Here is a 19,761-nt window from a genome sequence, read left to right as displayed (position 1 = left end):
CCACATTTCATTGAAGCTTTGACAAGCTCTTGCATTGTAAAATCAGAGAGAAAGTAATTGAAAGCAAGAGTGTGAGGGAAGGGGGCTTTATAATTACACCCCAGCATGGAAGAACAAGATATCGCATCTTCAAGCAGCCGCAGAACAAACGGTGCAGGAAATTGCGTGCAGAGAGGCAGACTAATTTGCAGCGGGGAGACTTCACCAAAGTGGGTTTTTTTTTATTCCACTTCTGGAAATATTGTGCGCTCTGTGACTGTCAGCCACGTGGCTCATCTCCAAATCACATCTGTGGTATCTTGTTCTACTTCATTTCTGGGGTGTAGAAAACCAATGAGAAGGTCTGCTGTCATTATCTTTAAGTGCAGGTGCACAAAGTCTGGAGCTGTGATGCAGAATTACGATGTGGAACTTTTCATTTCTGCCTGCCGTTTTTAAAGACATCCTCATTCATATACATAAGTACAGTTGTAATCCTATCATTAGTGTGGCACCTCAGGTGTTGCCATAGCAACCCATCGTCACCACCCTCTCTATTGGTCCACCAGCCTCATCTCTTCAGTTCTGCACTTGCTCTCATGTCCTCCATTTCTTTCATTTTCCCATGCTGTGCTCATCAAAGAAAGCCTGCTCAAAGAGGTACGAACAAAAGGCTCCATCTGCTTTTGGCTGTCTGTGTGGAAGATAATTAACCTGATGCTTTTGAATGTACGTGTGATGTTGTTTAATGAATAATTACCCAGGTTGTCATTGGAGAGATAGTTATTATTTGTTGGGGTTCTGTTCATGCATCTACTTTTGGCAAGCCAATGTGTTATTTGACGTAATTATCTTTGAATTACCCGATGTTGTTATTCCTTCTTGGCAGGACTTTCTTTCATTTCAAATCTCTGAACATGACAACAGGGTTGTTTTTATGTGTCATGTATCTTAAACAAAGAAACAAAACAAGTCAGGTTGTGACTGTTCGTGTTTCTAGAAAATGACATTCATAACTCGTATTTTACTTTAGCTGTCTGGAAAGAACATAGATTTAAAGTGGATGGAGAAGTTTAGCCAAAACATCTCAATTAAATTCAACCCTGCTTCTGCCTTTTTTTAGGTGGAAAACATTCCTAAAAGGATTTTTGTTCACTGTATATTCAAGCGTTTATTAGCTATAGCTGGAGTCCACCAGGTCTTTTCTGCTTGCAGCCACAACAAAGCACCAACAACCCTACCACATCTCCCATCATGCCAGGCGTCACCCACTCAGCCTCCATGAAGCCTCCCTTTCCTGTTGGGACTCCATCTCCTGGTTTCAGTGCTTCGGCAACCTCTACCACGCTGCCACCACTGGAGGACATGCACATGCAGGTGCACACCATCCTCATCATCGCCATGTTTTGTATCGTCTGCCTCCTGCTCCTGTTGGCATTTATTTATGCTTTCTGTCTACACTGCTCCATTGACTCCTCACCCAAAGATCTGCCCATGACCCTGGAGCGCGAGGATGCCACTTACAGGTGCACTTCCTCTGAAAACCATTCAGTGGGGAATATGGTCTGACTGGAGTTTGGAGAACGTCTGTCAGTGTTGCTGATGATTTAGAGATATGCGAGTGTGTGTATGTTTGTGGGTGTGTGTCTGTGTGTGTGTATTTTAAGGCCAAGCTTTGGTAAATGTATTGATTTGTTCCAGCAACTGCAGGGATAATGAATACTGCATGGATCCATAAAACGATTACTTTGTGTGACGATTCTGGTGAGCAGTCATAAACAAAATAAAAACAAAGCGTATTTATGTGGTATTGTTTTCAGCAAAGTGTGAAATGTATGCAAATGTGGCAGAAAACTGATGCCCTTTGAGTGGCAAGACAAAAAACCCAGACAAAGCTGTACATGGCGAAGCAGCATCTCGCTTTATTTTCAGAGCTAACAAGCGTTCACCTTGCCCTGTAGCTATCTGTATTTGGTGTGATGTGATACAAAGAATTCAGAAGAAGACGGGTGAGAGAGGGACGGGAGGCGAGATTCTGCCGGGGATGAAAGGAGATGTCAAATCTACAAGGTGCAGCAGAACATAACAGCACGGGAAACATCTTAGCTTGTGTCCAGCTGAACCACGCGGCAGTGGTGCTAAATCGTGTTTCACAAAGTTTTGCTGGGCAATCTTGGAGTGACTGTGACATATTGAGTGCTCACTCGCAGTGCCTTTAAAACTCCAAAGCGGCTTTTAAACCTTACCAAAGTGTGACATTAAAAATGACAGCTGTGAGAGGATTCTGTGTATAGGCGCAGACAAGCCCAAAACGTTACAGACTAGGCAATGCAAAACTGTGTTTGGAACTGGCACTCGGCCTGACGTTCAGCGCCATGAGTTGTACAAAAAGCTCTTTAGAGAGGGTCCAACCATTTACTTGCTATTAGCATCGCGCCTTCATGAGATGGAGCACATGGTGCTCTTTGAGCAGCGAGAGTCGCAGGAGCTGTCGCAGGACTCCATCAGCGAGTCTCGGTCGTCAAACTCGGGCGAGTCCCGTTCCAGGTGAGAGTCCTGCAGGCCGTCCTGTAAAGCGTCCTTGTAGTGGGACTGGAGGAAAAACAACAGGTCATTTCATCCCACCAAAAGGAAAATCCCAAAATCTCAAACAGCTGATGTAACCTGAGACAGCCTCTTATACTTATTTCATTAAAATATATAATTTGTCATAATTTAGACTTTTTCTGTGTTTTCTGTGCTGTTGTTTTTTCTGAAAATGTACTGGAGTAAAGTCAATGTTCATCCCTCCTCAAATTGTGCTCAAATAAAGTTCTTGAGTAAGAAAAGTTGAGAAAAATGTCAATATTGCATTCAAATCAATAAAGAGATGATGAATCCTGCAAACGTTCCATTTCACCTTATGAACCGACATCTCCTCTACTCGGCACTCCTCCATCGACTCCTCCAGAGAATGGCCTGAAATCTCCATCTTGATACGGTGGGAGCGAATTGACTTGACGTCGTCCTCGTCCTCCCCAGGCACAAGTGGGAAAACCTGCGGGCAGAGTCACTAGGAAACTTGAGAAATGAGAGAGAATGAAGGTGGCAGCAAAGCAAATGAGAGATTCAGGTGAGTAAACTTTACCAGCCCCTCTTCTTCCCCCGGGGCCTCAGTGCCTGAGATGGTGGCCTTGCTGATGGCTTTACTGATGGTCTGGGACTCAAACTGCGGACAGGCTGCCTGAGCATTCCCGTCTTTGTCCCGTTTTCCTTTCAACCAGTATGTCTCGATTTCAACATTTCCCTAAAGAACATAAACAAACATTAACAGACATTTAAATTTTAAAGACACAAACCTTCTATACTGACCTAAGGGCGGACTACAAAGTGGCAACTTGTATATAAGAGTCTCTTTTACTGTGTCACAGCCTCTGGGAGTTACTGTACTGCTATTATCGGTGAAATTAAGCTCTCAAAGTCAAACGCTAGTAAAACTGGAGGTTCCACAGGCAGGAGGCAGTTAGTTCGTAATAATATGCAGATCGATAACAGCAGAGGCTGGAAACACTGAGTTCTCGTGCCCAAAATAAAGGCGTTGCACAATTGTTTAAGAATACCTGAGATGTGTTTGTCGTGCTAATACGTGCACATTCCTACAGGAAGATGCTTGGTTCGTCATCCGAACCCAGAATCCAGGAGAAAAGAAAACCCGCGACTTTAATCACTAACCTTGATGGTGATAATGCCCCTCCTCTCAAAAATAAAGTGACTTCCTTTCAGGTGCTCGTAGGTGGCGCTGCTGAGCTGTATGTGCATTTCCTGGACGACAGGACAAGCACAGGGATGAATTCACTCATTTTTTTCCCCCAAACCATATAACTCAGCAACACTGATCAATTCTTTTTGCCTGCCTTTCCATTGCTCTCCATGGCAGAAGCAGTATGGACAGTGTCGCCATGGAGACCATAACGCGGCATTTTATGTCCCACCACACCAGCCACGACCATCCCAGAGTGGATCCCTGCCACCAGCACAACACATTGAGGATGTAACAACATAAGCAGGTGAGTAAAAGTGTACAACCTTCCACCCACCAACACGGATCTGTATGTTGTTGCCGTTGGAAGGGTCTTTGAGGTGGTCTATGGAGCGCACCATGTCCAAAGCCATGTCGCAGATGTTATGAGCATGATATTTTGTCTTCTCCGGAGCCCCCGCTACCACCATGTAGGCATCTCCAATGGTCTCAACCTGGGGGACAGCAAGTGTTGGGCTCCAGCACCATCGTTTCCATATGTATCGCATTTAAATGGGGGAGAAGCAAAGTGACCTTGAAGACGCGGTGCTTCTCGCTGAGCGTGTCGAACAGCGTGTACATGGTGTTGAGCATGGAGACCACCTGCATCGGGGTGATGTGGCTGCAAATGCGAGTGAAGCCCACAACATCACTGAAAAGAATGGTGACATCTGGGAACACCTGGGAGGATGGAGGTAACGTAGAGAAGCTGGTGAATTCTGGTGGTGTTTGACCAAAACTACATCATTACATCATCATTACATCAACTACATCATACATTACATTAAGATGGAGGACTTCAGCCCCCCAGTCACAAGCAGTAGTGACAGTAATGCATGTGTCTGAATGAATGAATGAATTTTTGGAAGATTTCACCAGTTAATGTCTTTTTCTGTGCGCCATCCTTAATTAGATATTTGATGACATAAAATCTATCAAACGTAGCTGACAGCTGAGATCTGTGACCAGACAGAGCTGGATGCCTGCTCCAAATCCACTCCCTTATCACCACTGCACAGGCTCCAAATGACATCACCAGCACATGACAGAATCACCCCTATCCCAGATTTCTGTGGCTTAGGATCTGGCAAAGAAGCACAGATTTTCATGGTTTATGTGGACATGTTTAAGTGTTTTGCACCCCGTATGGGAAAAGTAATCTCTAGTATAGCTGAGCAGGTTAGCGCAATTTAATCATACATCAATGGCTAATCTTTGGAAACAGGTAGCATGCCTCTCTGGAAAGCTGTAATTAATGTGTAAATTGTTTTGGAATTTGTCAACTACGTTGGGTCTGTTGAGTAGAGCCATACTAGGCTAGGCCAATCTTGTACCAAGCTAAGCTAAGGTAAACTGAACATAACAAAATATCCCAAATTCCCACCGTACACACCCATCTTTCAGACCCAAACATCAAAATAAACCTTTGCAGGGATGGAATTGTTAATCATGTGTCAACTTGTCGCCACGCTTCTGACCTCACAGGTGTTCACCGCCGGCTCTCCTTTGCGCAACCTTTTAGCCACCGGTTTGGGAATCATCCTGTAGAGAAGGTCGTCCGTCTTCTTCATCTCATAGTCCAACATCTTCATGCTCTCTTCCAACTTACTGGACTTCTTTTGCTCCTGCACTCAAAACAGAGAGGATTTCACCTGAGCGTCATCGGGACCATCCATTCTGAAAGACGAGCTTTGGTTTGAGACAGAGAAAAGACTTTTATCTGAACACAGGGGGACAAGTGAGTCGATCACACGGAGGACATGCTGCAACAGTTCAGAGCATGGTGAACCTGTATGAGAGCTCTTTTCAGCTCCTCCGACTGCTGCGTGCCTGCCAGCACCAGGTCTCTGCTGGAGTCGTGCATGCTCAGGTCATTGATGTACAGACCAGTTTTGAACATCGCGCTCAGGCTCTCCATCCTAGAAAAACAATGGCAATCCGAATCTAAACATTTGTGGAAACGTTGTTTTTACACTGCACAGTGACTGATGTGAGGTGATATTTAACATTTCATTAGTTTTATCAGCAAAGACGTAATTGGATTTACTCACAAAATGTGTCAGAAGAGAAGAGGAAGGCCTTGGTAATGTACTCTGAAAAACACTTTCGGTTGCAAATGGCTTCCCATTATGCTCACAAGAGCTACGCTGTCTGATTACAACCTAATTAGCAGCTCATTCCATCCGGGCTAAGAGCCGTTAGAATGGTGTGTCGATTTGATTCACTGCCCAGACTTTTATTTCCAGCCTTATAATTTGGTTTAGCCCTCACTGCTTTTTAGATTGTACTCCAGCAGTTTAATAAAGGTGTGTGTCTGTGTGTATGTGTGTGTGTGTGTGTGTGTGTGTGTGTGTGTGTGTGTGTGTGTGTGTGTGCGTGCGTGTGTGTGTGCGTGTGTGTGCGTGTGTGTGTGCGTGTGTGTGTGTGTGTGTTTCAGCCATACACAGGGGTTCCCAGGAAGATAATGGACTCCCACTCCGGCATGTATCTCATTTGTCCCTTCAGTTTCAGGCAGCGGCTCCCGTCCCCCCAACTCTCCATGGCATTTGCACTGTTACCATCTGAAAGCAGATGATTTCCCAGCACTGGTGAACTCAGCAGTTTAGCATTTTAAACCGATAGATTAACACTTTGTGAAATGTGTTAAAGACTAAAAACTAATGACAACTTATAATGAATTCAAACAGAAAATGTGAGCAAAGCACTAGGGTCATAGGGTCAATTTTCTTATCTCAGAGTGAGGCCGTCACCTTTATAATCATCTCCAATGATGGACTGGAAAGCCATGAGCTCCACATCTACATCTGCAGAGCGGTTGGCATTTTCAAAGTCAGAATCTGTAGAAAAACACAGCAAATTATCAGAACCGTAAACACACATGTCCGTGTTTACAGCTCATAATTCAAATGCAATCAGTCTGCAAACATCTTCATGATATGAAACACAGACTTTAGCGTCTAGGATGGAACAGCTCTAATCAGCAGCCCATGTTAAGACCTAATACATTAAGCATGCTGATGCAAAATTAATGGAATACTGAGGAATTAAAGCTACTCAGAAATATGCAAATCAGTTTATCAAGGCTTGACGGTAACTCGTGTTCCTATGAAAGGCCCTACATTCTTACACAACTAACTACACTATACATGGAGATGTTGTGGTGTAATAGCTGAATCTGAGCTGTGAGCGTGTCGTTATCCAAGGTGAACAATGGCCTCGTGCTCATGGTGGAATGCATTTTACAAATATATTTTGAACATGAGTGGTGGTGTCAATATAGCAATGCTTAGTTCTACTTTAATGCAGCTATCTGTGATCCGACCACAAGCCAGAAAGTCCTCGACCACCAGAAACACACCCCTGTGAGTGTTTGCATGGCTCCCACTCTTACTCTGGACTCGGTTGTGAAGGTTCCTTTCTCTCTTAACGGGCTCCTTTGACACGATCTCAAACAGGTTGTTGGGGTGAGAGATAATCTGTGTGCAGATCAAGCCTCATTTCAGAGTCACAGTCACTCCGCTGAAATCTAGTTGCTGGTTTCACCTGAACCGAAGCACTGAAACTGTCCGTCTGTAAAAACCTGTCATATGTTACCATGTTCCAGGTGAACTCCACTAGGGGGCGAGCCAGCAAGAAAGCGTCATTGATCTTCTTCCCATCCAGATCGGGGAAGACCGTGGCCAGGCCCGAGCCGACGTTATGCACCACCATGTCCTGAGGGGGTCAGAGAAGTGCAGTGGTTGCTGCTCATTTGATGCTTCATTTCCTTCACTAACACCTTTAGGGGCAGAGTTTACCTGTCTGAACACAATGTTAAATGGAAAGACCTCGAAGAAGAAGTCTGAGGTAATGGGCAAAATCTCCTGCTCTTCCTCATCCTCCTTCATGATGTAGCGGTAGGCAGAGTTGTCGAAATTCAGCCTGCACAAAATTAGAATGAACATGTGAGTACACAGCACTGACATATTTATGCAGCAGATTCAGGATGTGTGTAAAATATGTTGGTCTCTAAATATTTGCTGTCACAGATGTGACGGTCCCCGTGCACGTGGGTACCTCATGGTGACATGGGAATAGTCTCCGACCATCTGCTCGGACAACACTTCCACGTGGATGTCCGTGTCGTAGAACTGCTTCCCCATCTGCCTCAGCTGGCCCATGGCGTAGTGCAGATAACCTTTGCGTTTACTCCTGCAGGAGAGGAGCAAAACCATGTGTCAGCCCTTCTACACGGAGCTCTAGCTCTGATTGGGCTTGGCCATCCTGGTCTTACACCTGTAATGGAGGGTGACCCCAGTGGCGGACTCCTCCTGGCAGAAGAAGGTTGGAGGCTGCACCTTGGGGTAGCTGAAGCGCAGGTACTCATGGAGGTTATCCAGGCCGTTGACAAAGTCGCGTACGTGACGTCCAAGTACCTAAAGATGAAGGACTTTAGCCAATGTACATGATATTTATTTTTTTCTTATTTAAAATATAACCTCTACATTAATCGTGGTAGTCGCTAATAAAAGTACTATGAATTTGAGATATTTACATATCTAGAGAAAACCCACACAAACACTGGGAGAACACGCAAACCCCACACAAAAATGCAGTAAATCAGTACTGTGGTAACTATGGCGCTATGGCATTCCCCCAGCAGGACACAAGATTAAATCCTTCAGAAATTAATTATTTATTACAAAGGCGGGCACCGTGTACCAGGGTTTAATCCCTACATGAATAATAAGTATGTACATATAGGCCATGCTCAGATTTTTCAATTATTTATTATTTCTGTATGGGCTGTAAATTTACATCTGCCAGACAACCTGTTTTAGGTCAAAACAGCCAATTTTCCATATATGATCATTCTAATGAGCATCTCTTTGCAAACAATTTGCAGATTTTACCTTGGAATTAGAACTAAATAAGTAATGAATACTGAATATGTTTAATAAAATCCTTTTCTTCAACAGCTCCCAAAAATGCATGCAATTTTCAGTGTAATTTTCCACCTTGAGAATCCTGTCATAGCCGTACTTCCCTACAAAGCCCAGGAAGTAGACACCCCAGGAGTTCATCAGCTCATTGTACGGCGTGCCTGTCACTCCACTGGCTGCCTTGGCTATACGGGGGATCACACTCTCGCTGTACACCTGCAACCAAACACACACACGGAACAATGGTGCTAATAATGAAAAGGTTTTCATATCAAAATGTTTATTTCATTGCATTTCCACTGACTGTACCTGGTGTGTGACAAAAGAGTGTAACCTGACGTCTGCTCTCTCTCGAACCAGCTTCCAAACATCGTCTCCGTATGACTCCTTGATGAAGTCATGAAGGCTCTCACACAGCAGCCCATACATCCCGTTTGTTTCTCTCTGGGTTGAAGCTCAGGCGGAACGCTGTACTCCAGCTCTCTGACTTCTAATAGTCTTCCCTGAGGGTTCCTGCAAACGAACAAGGAAGATTCACAATAATGACTGTTCCCGGGCACCAAAGTGACTATTAATGCATTTCGCTTTCAGCACGAACCAAGTCATTCACTGACTAAAGCCGCAGTTGCCCTCCCTCAACACCACCTGGGGAGTTTCGGCTCCCAGAAAAATAAGATGTTTATCTGAGAGCCGAAAAGGCAAACGGTTTTAAAGGTGCTCCAGTTGTTCCATCCTCAGAGTCTGAATGGCCTTCTATTGTTCTTGTGTCAGCACCTGGTGGCCGTGTAACTCTCTCCATGTGACATGAACACACTGTGGGGGCTACCTCTCAAATCCAGATGACCCCAGTCATGGGACTGGAATGTCTATAAATATATATAATGTATAGAAGAAAGAATAAGTCACTATCCCTCAAGTGTAAAATACAAAAGTAGAAATTTCATTTTCTCCCTTAGACAAAAGTAAGATAACTAAAAGTATGCTCTAAACAATCAGCAACGCCTCAGCTAAACTATGACTCACACTGACTTCACATTTTCTTTCAGGGTCCCAGAGGCTTCCCGCTGGGGGACAGCGGCATTGTAGAACAGTGCAAAATCGATATCCAATCTCAGCAAGGATAAGGAAAAATATGTTTTCCCCCTTCAGGCTGCTGCTGGCAACAATAAATTGATTTAGAAAAAAAAGGTTTTGGATGAGAATGAACTTAGATAGAGAAGGGATTGTTCTTTGTGTGTGTGTGCGTGTGTGTGTGTGTGTGTGTGTGTGCGTGTGCGTGTGTGTGTGTGTGCGTGTGTGTGTGTGTGTGTGTGTGCAAAGTCTGCTTTTTGCATTGATTCTTTAATTTGTTGTTTACTAATTTTAGTAATGTACAACTATATATGTTAAATATTTTCTATTGTTTCTTGTTCTTGGTAGTAGAATAGTTCACAATAGCACTCACTTTTTAAAGTGACAGTTGAGGATCAAAATATTCATTCTACCAGCAAAGTGAGGACATTTTTGGGAAGAGGGGACAGTTTGGCTGATCCTCACAACATCAAACGAGTGTTTGTTGGTAAAGACGTGGTCTTAAGGCTGAGGATAGAATTAGGTTTCAGTTAGGGTCCAAGTCAGGGTTAGGGGGATAGCTGTTAACGTTGGGGTAGGGAGCTGGATAATGCATTATGTCTGTGAAAGTCCTCACAAAGATAGAGGTACAAGGATTTATGTGAGTGCACCGCACCATGAGGTTAAGATACGAAAACAGACAGACAGAAAGGATCAGATTTTTATTGCAAAAGAAACTCAACGTCAGGATGTAAATCTGACAGCTCTAGCTTTTATAGCTGCACCCCCACACGCACATACACACACCCAAACGCACACACAAATCCCTGGCACTCCCTCCATCCATTCTCACTTTCTTATCCCCCTGTGAAAATAAACCAGTGAGGTAAGTGCCGGAGGCATCTTTGGATGACTTGCGCAGACGTTTCCTTCCCAACTGCAGGGCAGGAAAAACCGAGCCACAGCTCACTCCAACCCCAGCAAAGAACACACACACTGACAGGAGACGCAGGTAAGGCCTGCACGGACGTGGAAGGGCGTTATCGTCATCAAAAAAGTGTGCTGCTTTGTGTACAGAAGCCAATTTGGGACCTTATTGCTGTTACTTGCATTAACTAGCTAAAAGTCTGATCTTAGCTGACGTGTGTGTGTTTGCGTGTGTGTAACATTAAACCTGACTCAAGCATTACTCACCTAACGTCGACAGCCATCATTAATGTAGGATTAAATAGAATGGAAAGAAACCTCCCCATTGTATGCATCAACCAAACATCCACCCGACACTTGCTGATGTATTTACAAAGGTTCAGTACGTACAGTGAGTATCAATAAAACCCACTTTACAAAATCTATTAATCTATTGGTTTCCCTACAGTGGTCGATAACGATGATGTATTCAGGCCTGGATGACGTAACAAAGCAGAGGATGATGCAGGCGAAGGCTCTGTCTATGGAGGCCAGAGGAGGTTGGTGGAGGAACTTGGTCAGACTGGTGTGCATGCACACATGTGATATACGCATGAGAATAGATGCATTTAATCATGCGGTGTCATTCTTAATGCTGTGTATTGCATTAACAATTTGCTAATGCTGTTGTGTCCTAGCATGTGTGTGTTCCAGGCACACAACGGGCAGTGTGTAATTCTACAGCCCAAGTCTTTGACACTGTGAGATCAGACTCCCCCACTGAATTTTACAGCAGCTGTTCAAAGACATGCTCAGACTTCTAAAGATTTTTTAATGTTGGCAAAAGAGGGACAGCCTCTCCGTCATGAGTCTTTCATCCAAGAATACTATTTATAAGCCTAGTTACCCACACAACTCAGGACCACACCAGTCAGGATGTCCCCCCCACCCCTTGACATCACCCCAGGGCTATTTCAGACTCTCTGCTCTGCCATGATACAACACGAGAAGGGACCTGCAGCAAAAGCTGTGCAAAAATAACAAATTAGTGATGCTGTGCATGCTTTAGCGCTTTTATATCAGCGCCTGTCAGCTGTTGTAAAGTTGACAGAAAAAAGGAGATCAGAGGAGAATTTAAAATCTACCAAAGGTCCCCACTAATGGTTTCCCGTCTTTCAAACGTCCATAAGTTACTCCTGTCAAACATCCTGTGCACAGTTATTGAATTGAGTCCCTTATACATCTTCTCTCTTGCCAGTGGGACTGAACCTGGGGAAGAAGATGAGCGTCCCCAAAGACATCATGATGGAGGAGCTCAACCTTTCATCTAACCGAGGCTCTCGCATGTTTCAAGAGAGGCAGAAAAGGGCCGAGAGGTTCACCCTGGAGAATGCCATCAACGGCGTCGACAACACCAGCAACGTAAGGAACTGGGAGACGATGCGAACGCGCTCAGCTCTTTTCAAGGTCGTGTTGATGCCTTCTAGGTGTCCTCACAATAAACATCACATTAGAAGGTCCTGGGTTCAATTCCAGCCCGAGTCGATGCGTAGTTTACATGTTCTTTCCATGCCTGTATGTTTTCTCAAGGTCAGCCAGCTTCCCCACAGGGTTTAGAAACAGCCACATCGGGTTGACTGGAGATTGTAAACTGCCCCTGGGTGTGAGTGAGAGGTCTGTGTGTGTATTGATGTTCTTGTCATTTGCCCCATAAATGGATGGATGGACTCTAAAAATGCACTCAGCAATGAATTCAATTGTCCTGTGGTCACTTAAAACAACCTGCTGATTTTTCTGGACAAAAACACAATAATGACTGAACAAGCCAGAAAAGTCACTTTTCTTGTCCTCTGAATGTCTGTTCAGAGATCAGTTGCTTTCAAAGCGCCTCTCTACCATGAAACTCAAGATATCAGCTTCTGCTGCAGGGAGAATGTCAAGATGACCAAAAATCAAGTGTGCAGTGACAGAAACGCCACATGGAATTTGGGCCCGTGAAAAAGAATGTCTGTGGTCACTCTAACCCTTAAAAATTCTGCTTTCATTCCAAATTGGTGTGATGAGAGCAGTGACTGGATCAGTGTCAGCATCATCATGCTATGCCTGAGCATGACTGGAGCGGTTGCTCACAGTGTGAGACTGAAAGCACCAAAAAATAAAATAAACCCGCAGGGAGTGGGCGATGATGCATTAGAAATGTGTCGAATGAGATCACCGCGTATGAAAAATGGATGATTGTCAATTTGCGTTAAATATTTTACTACACTCCGATTTCTGTCCCTTTTTCAGGCGCTCACAGAGATTGTTCCTCCGCCCCAGAACTTCCAGCCGGCCCAGAGCGGCAAAGAGAACCAGGTTTTAATCATCCCTGGAAAACATCACCTGGTCAAGGGCCTGCAGAAGAGCGTGGCTGCGAAGGGCAGACCTGAAGTCCTCGCTCCAGGTAAGTCCGGAGTGAAGACCATCATTGTCCGTAGGATTAACTCATCAAAGGCGAAGCGCCAACACTGAACCATCCATCTCGTGTTAATCCTCACAGAGCAAAATGAGTTCTATTATCAGTGCCAGCAGTTCGAACAAAGCCGCTATCTGTAGCCCGCTTCTCTGGGCGTCTGTGGATGTGAGTCCGCGTTTTATTAACGGAGCTTCACGCTGAGATCTCATTACTGCGCTACCTGTCCTCACATCAGGTCGGGCGTGTTTATGCTTTGGTAAAAAGAGACATTTAGATTATTCAATTTTTTTGCTCCCGTCAGGATACTCTGGCCCTCTGAAAGAAGCTCCCAGTGAGAAGTTTAATACAACAGTAATCCCCAGATCTTACTGCTCCCCGTGGACAGCAGCTTTGGGAGGCCACGAAGAGGTCCAGAACGTCCTCAGTGCTGAGCTGCTCCAGAACCTGCCGCCACCTGTCAGTTACAGGTGCTTCAACAGGTAAGTGCGGCTCGCAGACCATGCTGGCACCGAGACCAGCAGATGATTAGACCACAAGAACCATCACAGCCCGCTGTCCTGGGCTCCATTCCATCTTTCCACGCTTTGAAAAATGATCAGTCCGTCTGGCTGCTCCTCCTTGCTGTGTGACGGCTATTTTAAACCGTGGATCTTGAAAGGAGATCCTCCAGCTTTCCTCCAGAGATTTCACAGGAAAGGGAATCGCCTTTCTAATGACGTCAACAGAATTACATCAGGATAAGATCACGCCGAGGCAGGTGGAAAAAGGCAAAATGTGCCCCTGTGGGGGGGGGGGAGATCTGTTGACGCATCGCGTCATTACCGAATAATGACGCCTTAAATCTGAACCGGCTTAGATTCACTAAACCTTGATGGAGTCATCTTAAATCCCAGGTGGTTTCTTCTTTTCAGCCACCACCCCACCCACCCCCACCTTTCCCCAGGCCTCATATTGGTGGTTCCGCTCTGGCAGGAACAGGAACACAGGATAACCAGTCAGCTTAATATGCTCTCTTCTCTCTTAGATCAGCAGTGCCCTTCGGAGGAGCTACAGCCAGCAAGAGGGCGATCCCGGTGATTAGCTTTGAGGCCGTGGAGTCCCAGCAGCTGCCCGGAGTCGCTCTGAAGCGCATGTGTCACCGGCCCAACTTTAACCGAGCACCCAGGGGATGGAGAGTTGATTACCGCCTTGAATCTAATGAACTATAGAAATGGGCTGAGCAGCAAAAAGACTGAAACACTGGCTGATGCTTGAGCATGGCAAAAAGGAAAAAAATGGCTGTAGGAAGAAGATAAAAAAACCACTGCATGACTTAAACTGGTTTGTCTTTGCTGGGTGGTAACCAAGTCAATGAGTAAGTCATGATTGAACCAGCATCCTGGATGAGGTGGAGTTCCAACCACGCGGGCTTATATCATCATGTCTCTGCTGACCCAACATTCACCCTCATTCTTGTCTCCCCTCCCAAAAGTCCAGCAAATCCACTCAAGAGTTAAACAAGTCCATTCACTCAGATTAATGACAAAATCTGCCATTTTAATGACAAAAACATTAAAGCCTGGTAATGAACATTAAGCAGTGGGACAATTGCATCAAGTGGAGGGGAAAAACAAAAACAACAGATTTAAAAATGCTGAGAAATTTAATCGGTGTTACAACTTACTGTGTGACATACGACTAACCTCCAGTAATAACAATTTATTTACACACACACAGACAGGCTCCAACCCAGGAGGGTTACACCAATAGGTGCACAGCTCAATTTTATATCCCCTGTTCAGCTGTATAGTATTCGACAAATTAATCCTGTATCATCCTGGCAGTCATCTGTCCACACACAGATGGCTCTTTTCAGTTCATTCGCAGCACTGCAGGTGGTTAGATGAGTCAGATGTTATTCTAGAAGTAGTAACATTTTCTCTTTAGCACATTTTTCACCCTACTGATCTCTTTAGGTATACAGCATTGAATTTAGACCATCCTGCCAGATTTGAGTCAAAGGGGAGGGCATGAACCAGTTCGATTTGACTCCAGCGGTTAATCGCCGTGACGGGAACCGTGTGCTCCATGGGCACCCATGCGCTGAGGATCCTGAGAGGGGTAGTGGATTTGACCGGGAGGTCTCATGCTCAATGGAGGGGGCATTGGTGGAGCCATGTGACCCATCGGGTGAAACATTGGAGGCCCAAATCCTGATTAAAAAGATAAAAAGAAAGAATCAGGAGGCGTCCACAGCCTTTCCTGCACTACAATCATGAAAAATTAGCCCTGTATGATAATACATAATAAAAAGGATGTTTATGATCCTTTCCATAATAAACATGTACTAAACAATGTGTAGGCAGACATTTAAGTGGGTGCACTCGGATAGTCAGGAAACAATGTATATCTTATTGTTGGCAATGAGATGAAGCATAGTAACTGATGTTTGTGTTCTGTGAGAGACGAGAGCTGCATGTGGGATATTCAACCTGGAGGAGGCGGGTTGATGCCGGGAGGAGGAGGCAGAGTCATGTTCATGACAGCAGGAGAGGTGCTGGGGTCCAGGTTGAAGTAGTTAGCAGGAGCGTCTTCATCTAATGCTGGTGGAGGAGGAAGAGCTGGAATCCAAACAGAGAACGAGTTAAGACGACGTCATAAGAAGGTTCCCAAGACTCATTACCACCATCTGTTTCTTAGTCTTCAAAGAACTGACATTTGGCAACTAAGCACATTTAACTACTGAGAACAAAGTAATGCTGACAGCACATATGATGTCACACCTCTTGCGATTGCAAACTTTGGTCAAAATCAAGGATTACATTGCACTCTTTGCAAAAAGACTTTGCGCATGACCCATATCAGAGCTATTTTTATTTTTAAACTCACCTCCTGGCAGCCCAGGCACAGGATCAAGCCTGGTGCCCATCTCACTGAGGCCATCTTTGCCTTCGTTCCCTCTTGCTGCCTGAGACCTAAAAAGACACCACACTTTATCTAATCTGTGCCACAATTACCACCAACTGATGCTGCCAAAAGGAGCCCAACAGCAACCACATATAAAGTATTAGCTTCTGTTACAGCGTAGTCGTATGCTAGCATGAATTTCAATGTACTTTAAAACACTTTTTTTTACCTTCCCCATTTAACAGTGAGTCTCCGACCGTTGATGATGAGCTTGTTGAAGGACTTTTCAGCCGCCATTTCTGCTGCCTGCCGTGTGGCAAACTGGATAAAGGCACACTGCTGCCTCTGGACTATGGTAATGGTCCGAATCTCACCAAACTGGTAAAAGAAATTCCTGCAAATAACAACCAAACAGTAGAATTAATGCAATGAAAAGCAACTTCCCAGAATGCACAATGACTGGCCACAAAAATCTCCATTCACCAATGTTACAAATATATATATACGGTACATATTTTTTTTTAAATTACTTGAGATCTCCATCTGTGACATTATCCCCCAACCCTCCTATGTAGAGGGTAGTGATAGTCTTGTCTTCTGGTGGATCCAATCTTGGCATTGCCGAAGCCCGTTTCAGCAATTTGTCTGCCACTGGGTCATTAATACCATAGTAACGGTCCTTTATGTTCTGGTCGGCCAGAGGGTCATCGGGATCTGTGGGTTTTTCGTGTCTGAAAAACAAGAAAATATATAGATGCACTGAGGACAAATATCCGAGTTTTATTTAACCAATTATTTATATTTATAAAAAACAAAAAAAACAAAACAGAAAAAGCACGCAGATCAGTTTATTAGACGATAGTCACCTGTAGGGACACTCTTCCCCTCTCTTACACTCCCCCTTCACCCAGAAGGAGCAGATGTGTGGTCGGTTTCTCTTATAATACGGTGTGGTCCTGGCTAGTTTCAGCAACATGTCGCTGGAGCTGGGTGCTTTGCCAACCTGGCCCACTGGCCGTGTGCCATCAGAGTTAGCCAACTAAAAAGGTAAGGTTCAAACAAACGAGGCATCAAAGTCAAAACAATATTTAGCATTTACTGCTCGGATAATTTTGGGACCAGTTTCAGAGGTGCTAACTGCTGCCTTGTGCATGTCACTGTCTAAAGTGCTGCAATTTTATAAGTAGATGGACCAGACAAGCAAAACCCTAACCCAAACATACCTCTCGTTCTATGTTCTGCGTGTAGTACTCCTTGTTCACATCTGACCGTGGAATGTCCTCTTTAATTGCAAGCCCCGTGTCTCTGACCTGGATGGGCAATCCTGACACACAACAAGAAACAAAGCTCATGTTGTGCTTCATTCATCACGGAGAAACATTTTATCTTCATAAAAAAAACCAAGGTGCAGAAGCTCACCGTATTCCAGGTCAAGAAGACATGTCTGACAGACATTTTTAATTTTACTGCAGGTCTGACAAACCTCCGTCTTCTTGAAACGCATCCTTGACCCAGGACACCACCGGAAAACGGTAAATGGCCGAGCACAGATCTGTTGAGCAAAATATCATGAGTAAATATTTTCCTACGCAGTAGTTTCCAATAGAATATATGCTCTACTTATACAGACCTTACACTCCTTGCCATATTTTTCCTTGGTCTGCAAAACAAAGCATAAGCAGGTCATCTCATGTCTTGACACAAGAAACACAACAAAGTTTATTGTTAAGTTCTCACTTACCATTCGGATGTATGGGTTTTCTCCCAAACATGTCTGGCACAGAATAGGAAAATCCTAAAACACAAATCAAAACAGAGTTTTACATCTGCCTGTCACATCAAAACACCAAGAGAAAAGTCGAATTTGCCATTTAACTAAAGAAGCTGTTTCCATTTAGTGCTAGTATGAACCAAGTCAACCAGCTCTGGCCAATACATGTACTGCAAAGATGCCTTTCTGAGTGAGGGAAGGAGAATAATAAAGAAAACCGAAACAGGCTTTTTTTCGTTGTAAAGGAACTAATTTTGCTTTAATTAATTAGGTAAAAAAGAACAGACTAGAGCTCAATAACACGTTAAACGATGACTCCATATATATATCAAATCGTGACTTGATTTGAAGAATTATGTTGCCTCAACAAAGCTTTACTCATCGATATATCAAGCACGACTTCACAAAAATTTTACCCTACATAAAACTCCACTATATAAAAGGTGGTAGAAATGATTTACGTGGCATTTTAAATGCGGTTGTTAGCACGCTAATGCTACAACCTTCGATAGTTCAGCAAAGTAGAAAGTAGCTCAAGGCTAAGGCAAGGTTTAAGATTAGTTTTAGCAAGTCAAATGGCACGATACAATAATGTACATAAAAAGTGCTCAAACTAAATAGTCGCAATTTCCTTAGTAAAACTTATATAAAACGATGCATTAGCACAACCACGCTTCCAAAGCAGTAGCTAGCGGAAAGCTAACTAGTTTACAAGCTAACCAAACTTGGTGTATGGTAAAATTAAACAAATTATAACATTAGGCATATTTCTATATTACAGCTGAGATTAGTGTGTGCCAGTTTCTGCTATCAAATATGAACGATAAGACGTACCGCGTCTTCCCAGTTCTGCCTATTGTAGGTGTTGGATCCTAGCGATGTCGCCATTTTGGTAAGTGCAGGCCAATCCTATCCTGCTACTTCAGACACACCGAAGCGCGTTCACGGCTCATGCACGCGCGCAGGCCAATGTCGAATTGCATGCCGGGTAGATGTTTTTTTAAATTGACAAAAGTAACAAGTGACTCGATTACCCACAAATTGTGACTTAATTTTTTTTCATGACCTCATAAAATGAAAGGTAGTGATCAAATGACTTTAATTATCATCTTTAATTATCATTTGTCTTTGGTGGATCAAGTGTCAAATGATCTGATAGCATCTGATTCTGTATCACCAAACAAGCACTATTATCTGTTTTGGAAGATTCCATTAAAATGCATTTACCTTGTTTTTATTTTGCGAATGGAAAGATAAACACTGGAAGGCCAAGAAGATCTTGGAGGAAGTAACAAAGTACAAAAACAAAACAGAGAAATTAAACAATAATGCAATCTTAGAATGTTTACACATGATTTTGTTAAATATACACTGTTCTCAGGTATATTTCTGCAAAACACAATGTTTGTTAATCAAAAGAAAATATATATTTATAACAATTAGCATATTTTAATGATGATAAAAACAGTCATGAACAAAAGAGGTTAGAGGATCAAATACAGTTTATACAAATACATTTGAAATAGTTTCACTAGTTTGGTTTGTCATTCAAAAGATCATGATCAAGTTAACACAAATATACGTAGTGCTATTGATGTTAAGTTATGTATTATGTATGTAGCATTTAAATAGTTCATAATAACATTGTGAACTACTTGTGTCTTTTCAGGACAAATAATTTCCTTAGTAACAAAGATAAAACAAATCAGGAAATTAAAGTAATGCAATATTCCGAATTCAAGTCACTGACATTTTTGTCCATTCATTGTTACTGATTTGCTCCAAATACGTAATAATTTAAATAATCTACACTCAACTAACTGCATGTTTAAAAAGAAAGATGAACTTCTGAGCTTTTGTGTTGTGAAAATGACAAATGACGGAAAAGGGTCCAAAATACTTCTGTGTAGTCAAGGTGACGGGAAATGTCACTGGATACTGACCTTTCGTTGTTACTATTGTGGGCTGTTACAGACTGACTCAAACTCTACTGAAAGGATGTCAGCTCTAAAAG

General features: G+C 43.6%; 3 protein-coding genes and 1 long non-coding RNA gene across 5 annotated transcripts; 2 read left to right on the top strand and 2 right to left on the bottom strand.

Moving 5' to 3' along the window:
* Window positions 1-625: 625 nt before the first annotated feature.
* On the top strand, window positions 626-1,778 carry LOC130530978 (uncharacterized). Its single transcript, XR_008951980.1, has 2 exons — window positions 626-708; window positions 1,195-1,778. It is a non-coding gene; the product is annotated as an uncharacterized LOC130530978 (long non-coding RNA).
* A 99-nt stretch (window positions 1,779-1,877) lies between these two features.
* Window positions 1,878-9,435, bottom strand: LOC130530972 (soluble guanylate cyclase 88E-like). 2 transcript variants are annotated; one of them, XM_057042592.1, is made up of 19 exons: window positions 9,278-9,435; window positions 8,989-9,192; window positions 8,755-8,895; window positions 8,033-8,172; window positions 7,814-7,948; window positions 7,555-7,678; window positions 7,352-7,471; window positions 7,116-7,233; window positions 6,508-6,594; window positions 6,201-6,318; window positions 5,547-5,676; window positions 5,236-5,382; window positions 4,292-4,438; window positions 4,056-4,212; window positions 3,873-3,982; window positions 3,691-3,780; window positions 3,107-3,265; window positions 2,879-3,016; window positions 1,878-2,571 (listed from the first exon to the last, which is right to left on the bottom strand). In XM_057042592.1, exons 2-19 carry the CDS (start codon window positions 9,106-9,108, stop codon window positions 2,419-2,421), a joined length of 2,334 nt encoding a protein of 777 aa, XP_056898572.1. In that variant the 5' UTR covers window positions 9,109-9,192; window positions 9,278-9,435; the 3' UTR covers window positions 1,878-2,418. The 2 variants fall into 2 exon arrangements, with proteins under 2 accessions (XP_056898572.1, XP_056898573.1); XM_057042593.1 differs by having other exon boundaries at window positions 7,149-7,233.
* Window positions 9,436-10,053: 618 nt separating this feature from the next.
* Window positions 10,054-14,407, top strand: LOC130530975 (myozenin-2). Its single transcript, XM_057042602.1, has 6 exons — window positions 10,054-10,741; window positions 11,105-11,195; window positions 11,894-12,057; window positions 12,925-13,078; window positions 13,392-13,569; window positions 14,115-14,407. Exons 2-6 carry the CDS (start codon window positions 11,117-11,119, stop codon window positions 14,296-14,298), a joined length of 759 nt encoding a protein of 252 aa, XP_056898582.1. The 5' UTR covers window positions 10,054-10,741; window positions 11,105-11,116; the 3' UTR covers window positions 14,299-14,407.
* Window positions 14,408-14,600: 193 nt separating this feature from the next.
* rbm22 (RNA binding motif protein 22) lies at window positions 14,601-18,723 on the bottom strand. Its single transcript, XM_057042601.1, has 11 exons — window positions 18,582-18,723; window positions 17,718-17,771; window positions 17,607-17,636; window positions 17,396-17,528; window positions 17,200-17,300; window positions 16,843-17,015; window positions 16,507-16,707; window positions 16,206-16,370; window positions 15,959-16,044; window positions 15,562-15,690; window positions 14,601-15,282 (listed from the first exon to the last, which is right to left on the bottom strand). The coding sequence occupies exons 1-11, from the start codon at window positions 18,633-18,635 to the stop codon at window positions 15,128-15,130; spliced, it is 1,281 nt and encodes a 426-aa protein (XP_056898581.1). The 5' UTR covers window positions 18,636-18,723; the 3' UTR covers window positions 14,601-15,127.
* Window positions 18,724-19,761: the final 1,038 nt, after the last annotated feature.

This window comes from Takifugu flavidus, chromosome 9, assembly GCF_003711565.1.
Source record: "Takifugu flavidus isolate HTHZ2018 chromosome 9, ASM371156v2, whole genome shotgun sequence".
Classification (NCBI taxonomy): domain Eukaryota; kingdom Metazoa; phylum Chordata; class Actinopteri; order Tetraodontiformes; family Tetraodontidae; genus Takifugu; species Takifugu flavidus.
Note: the sequence above shows the minus strand (reverse complement) of the source record. Positions and strands in the feature narration are given on the sequence as shown.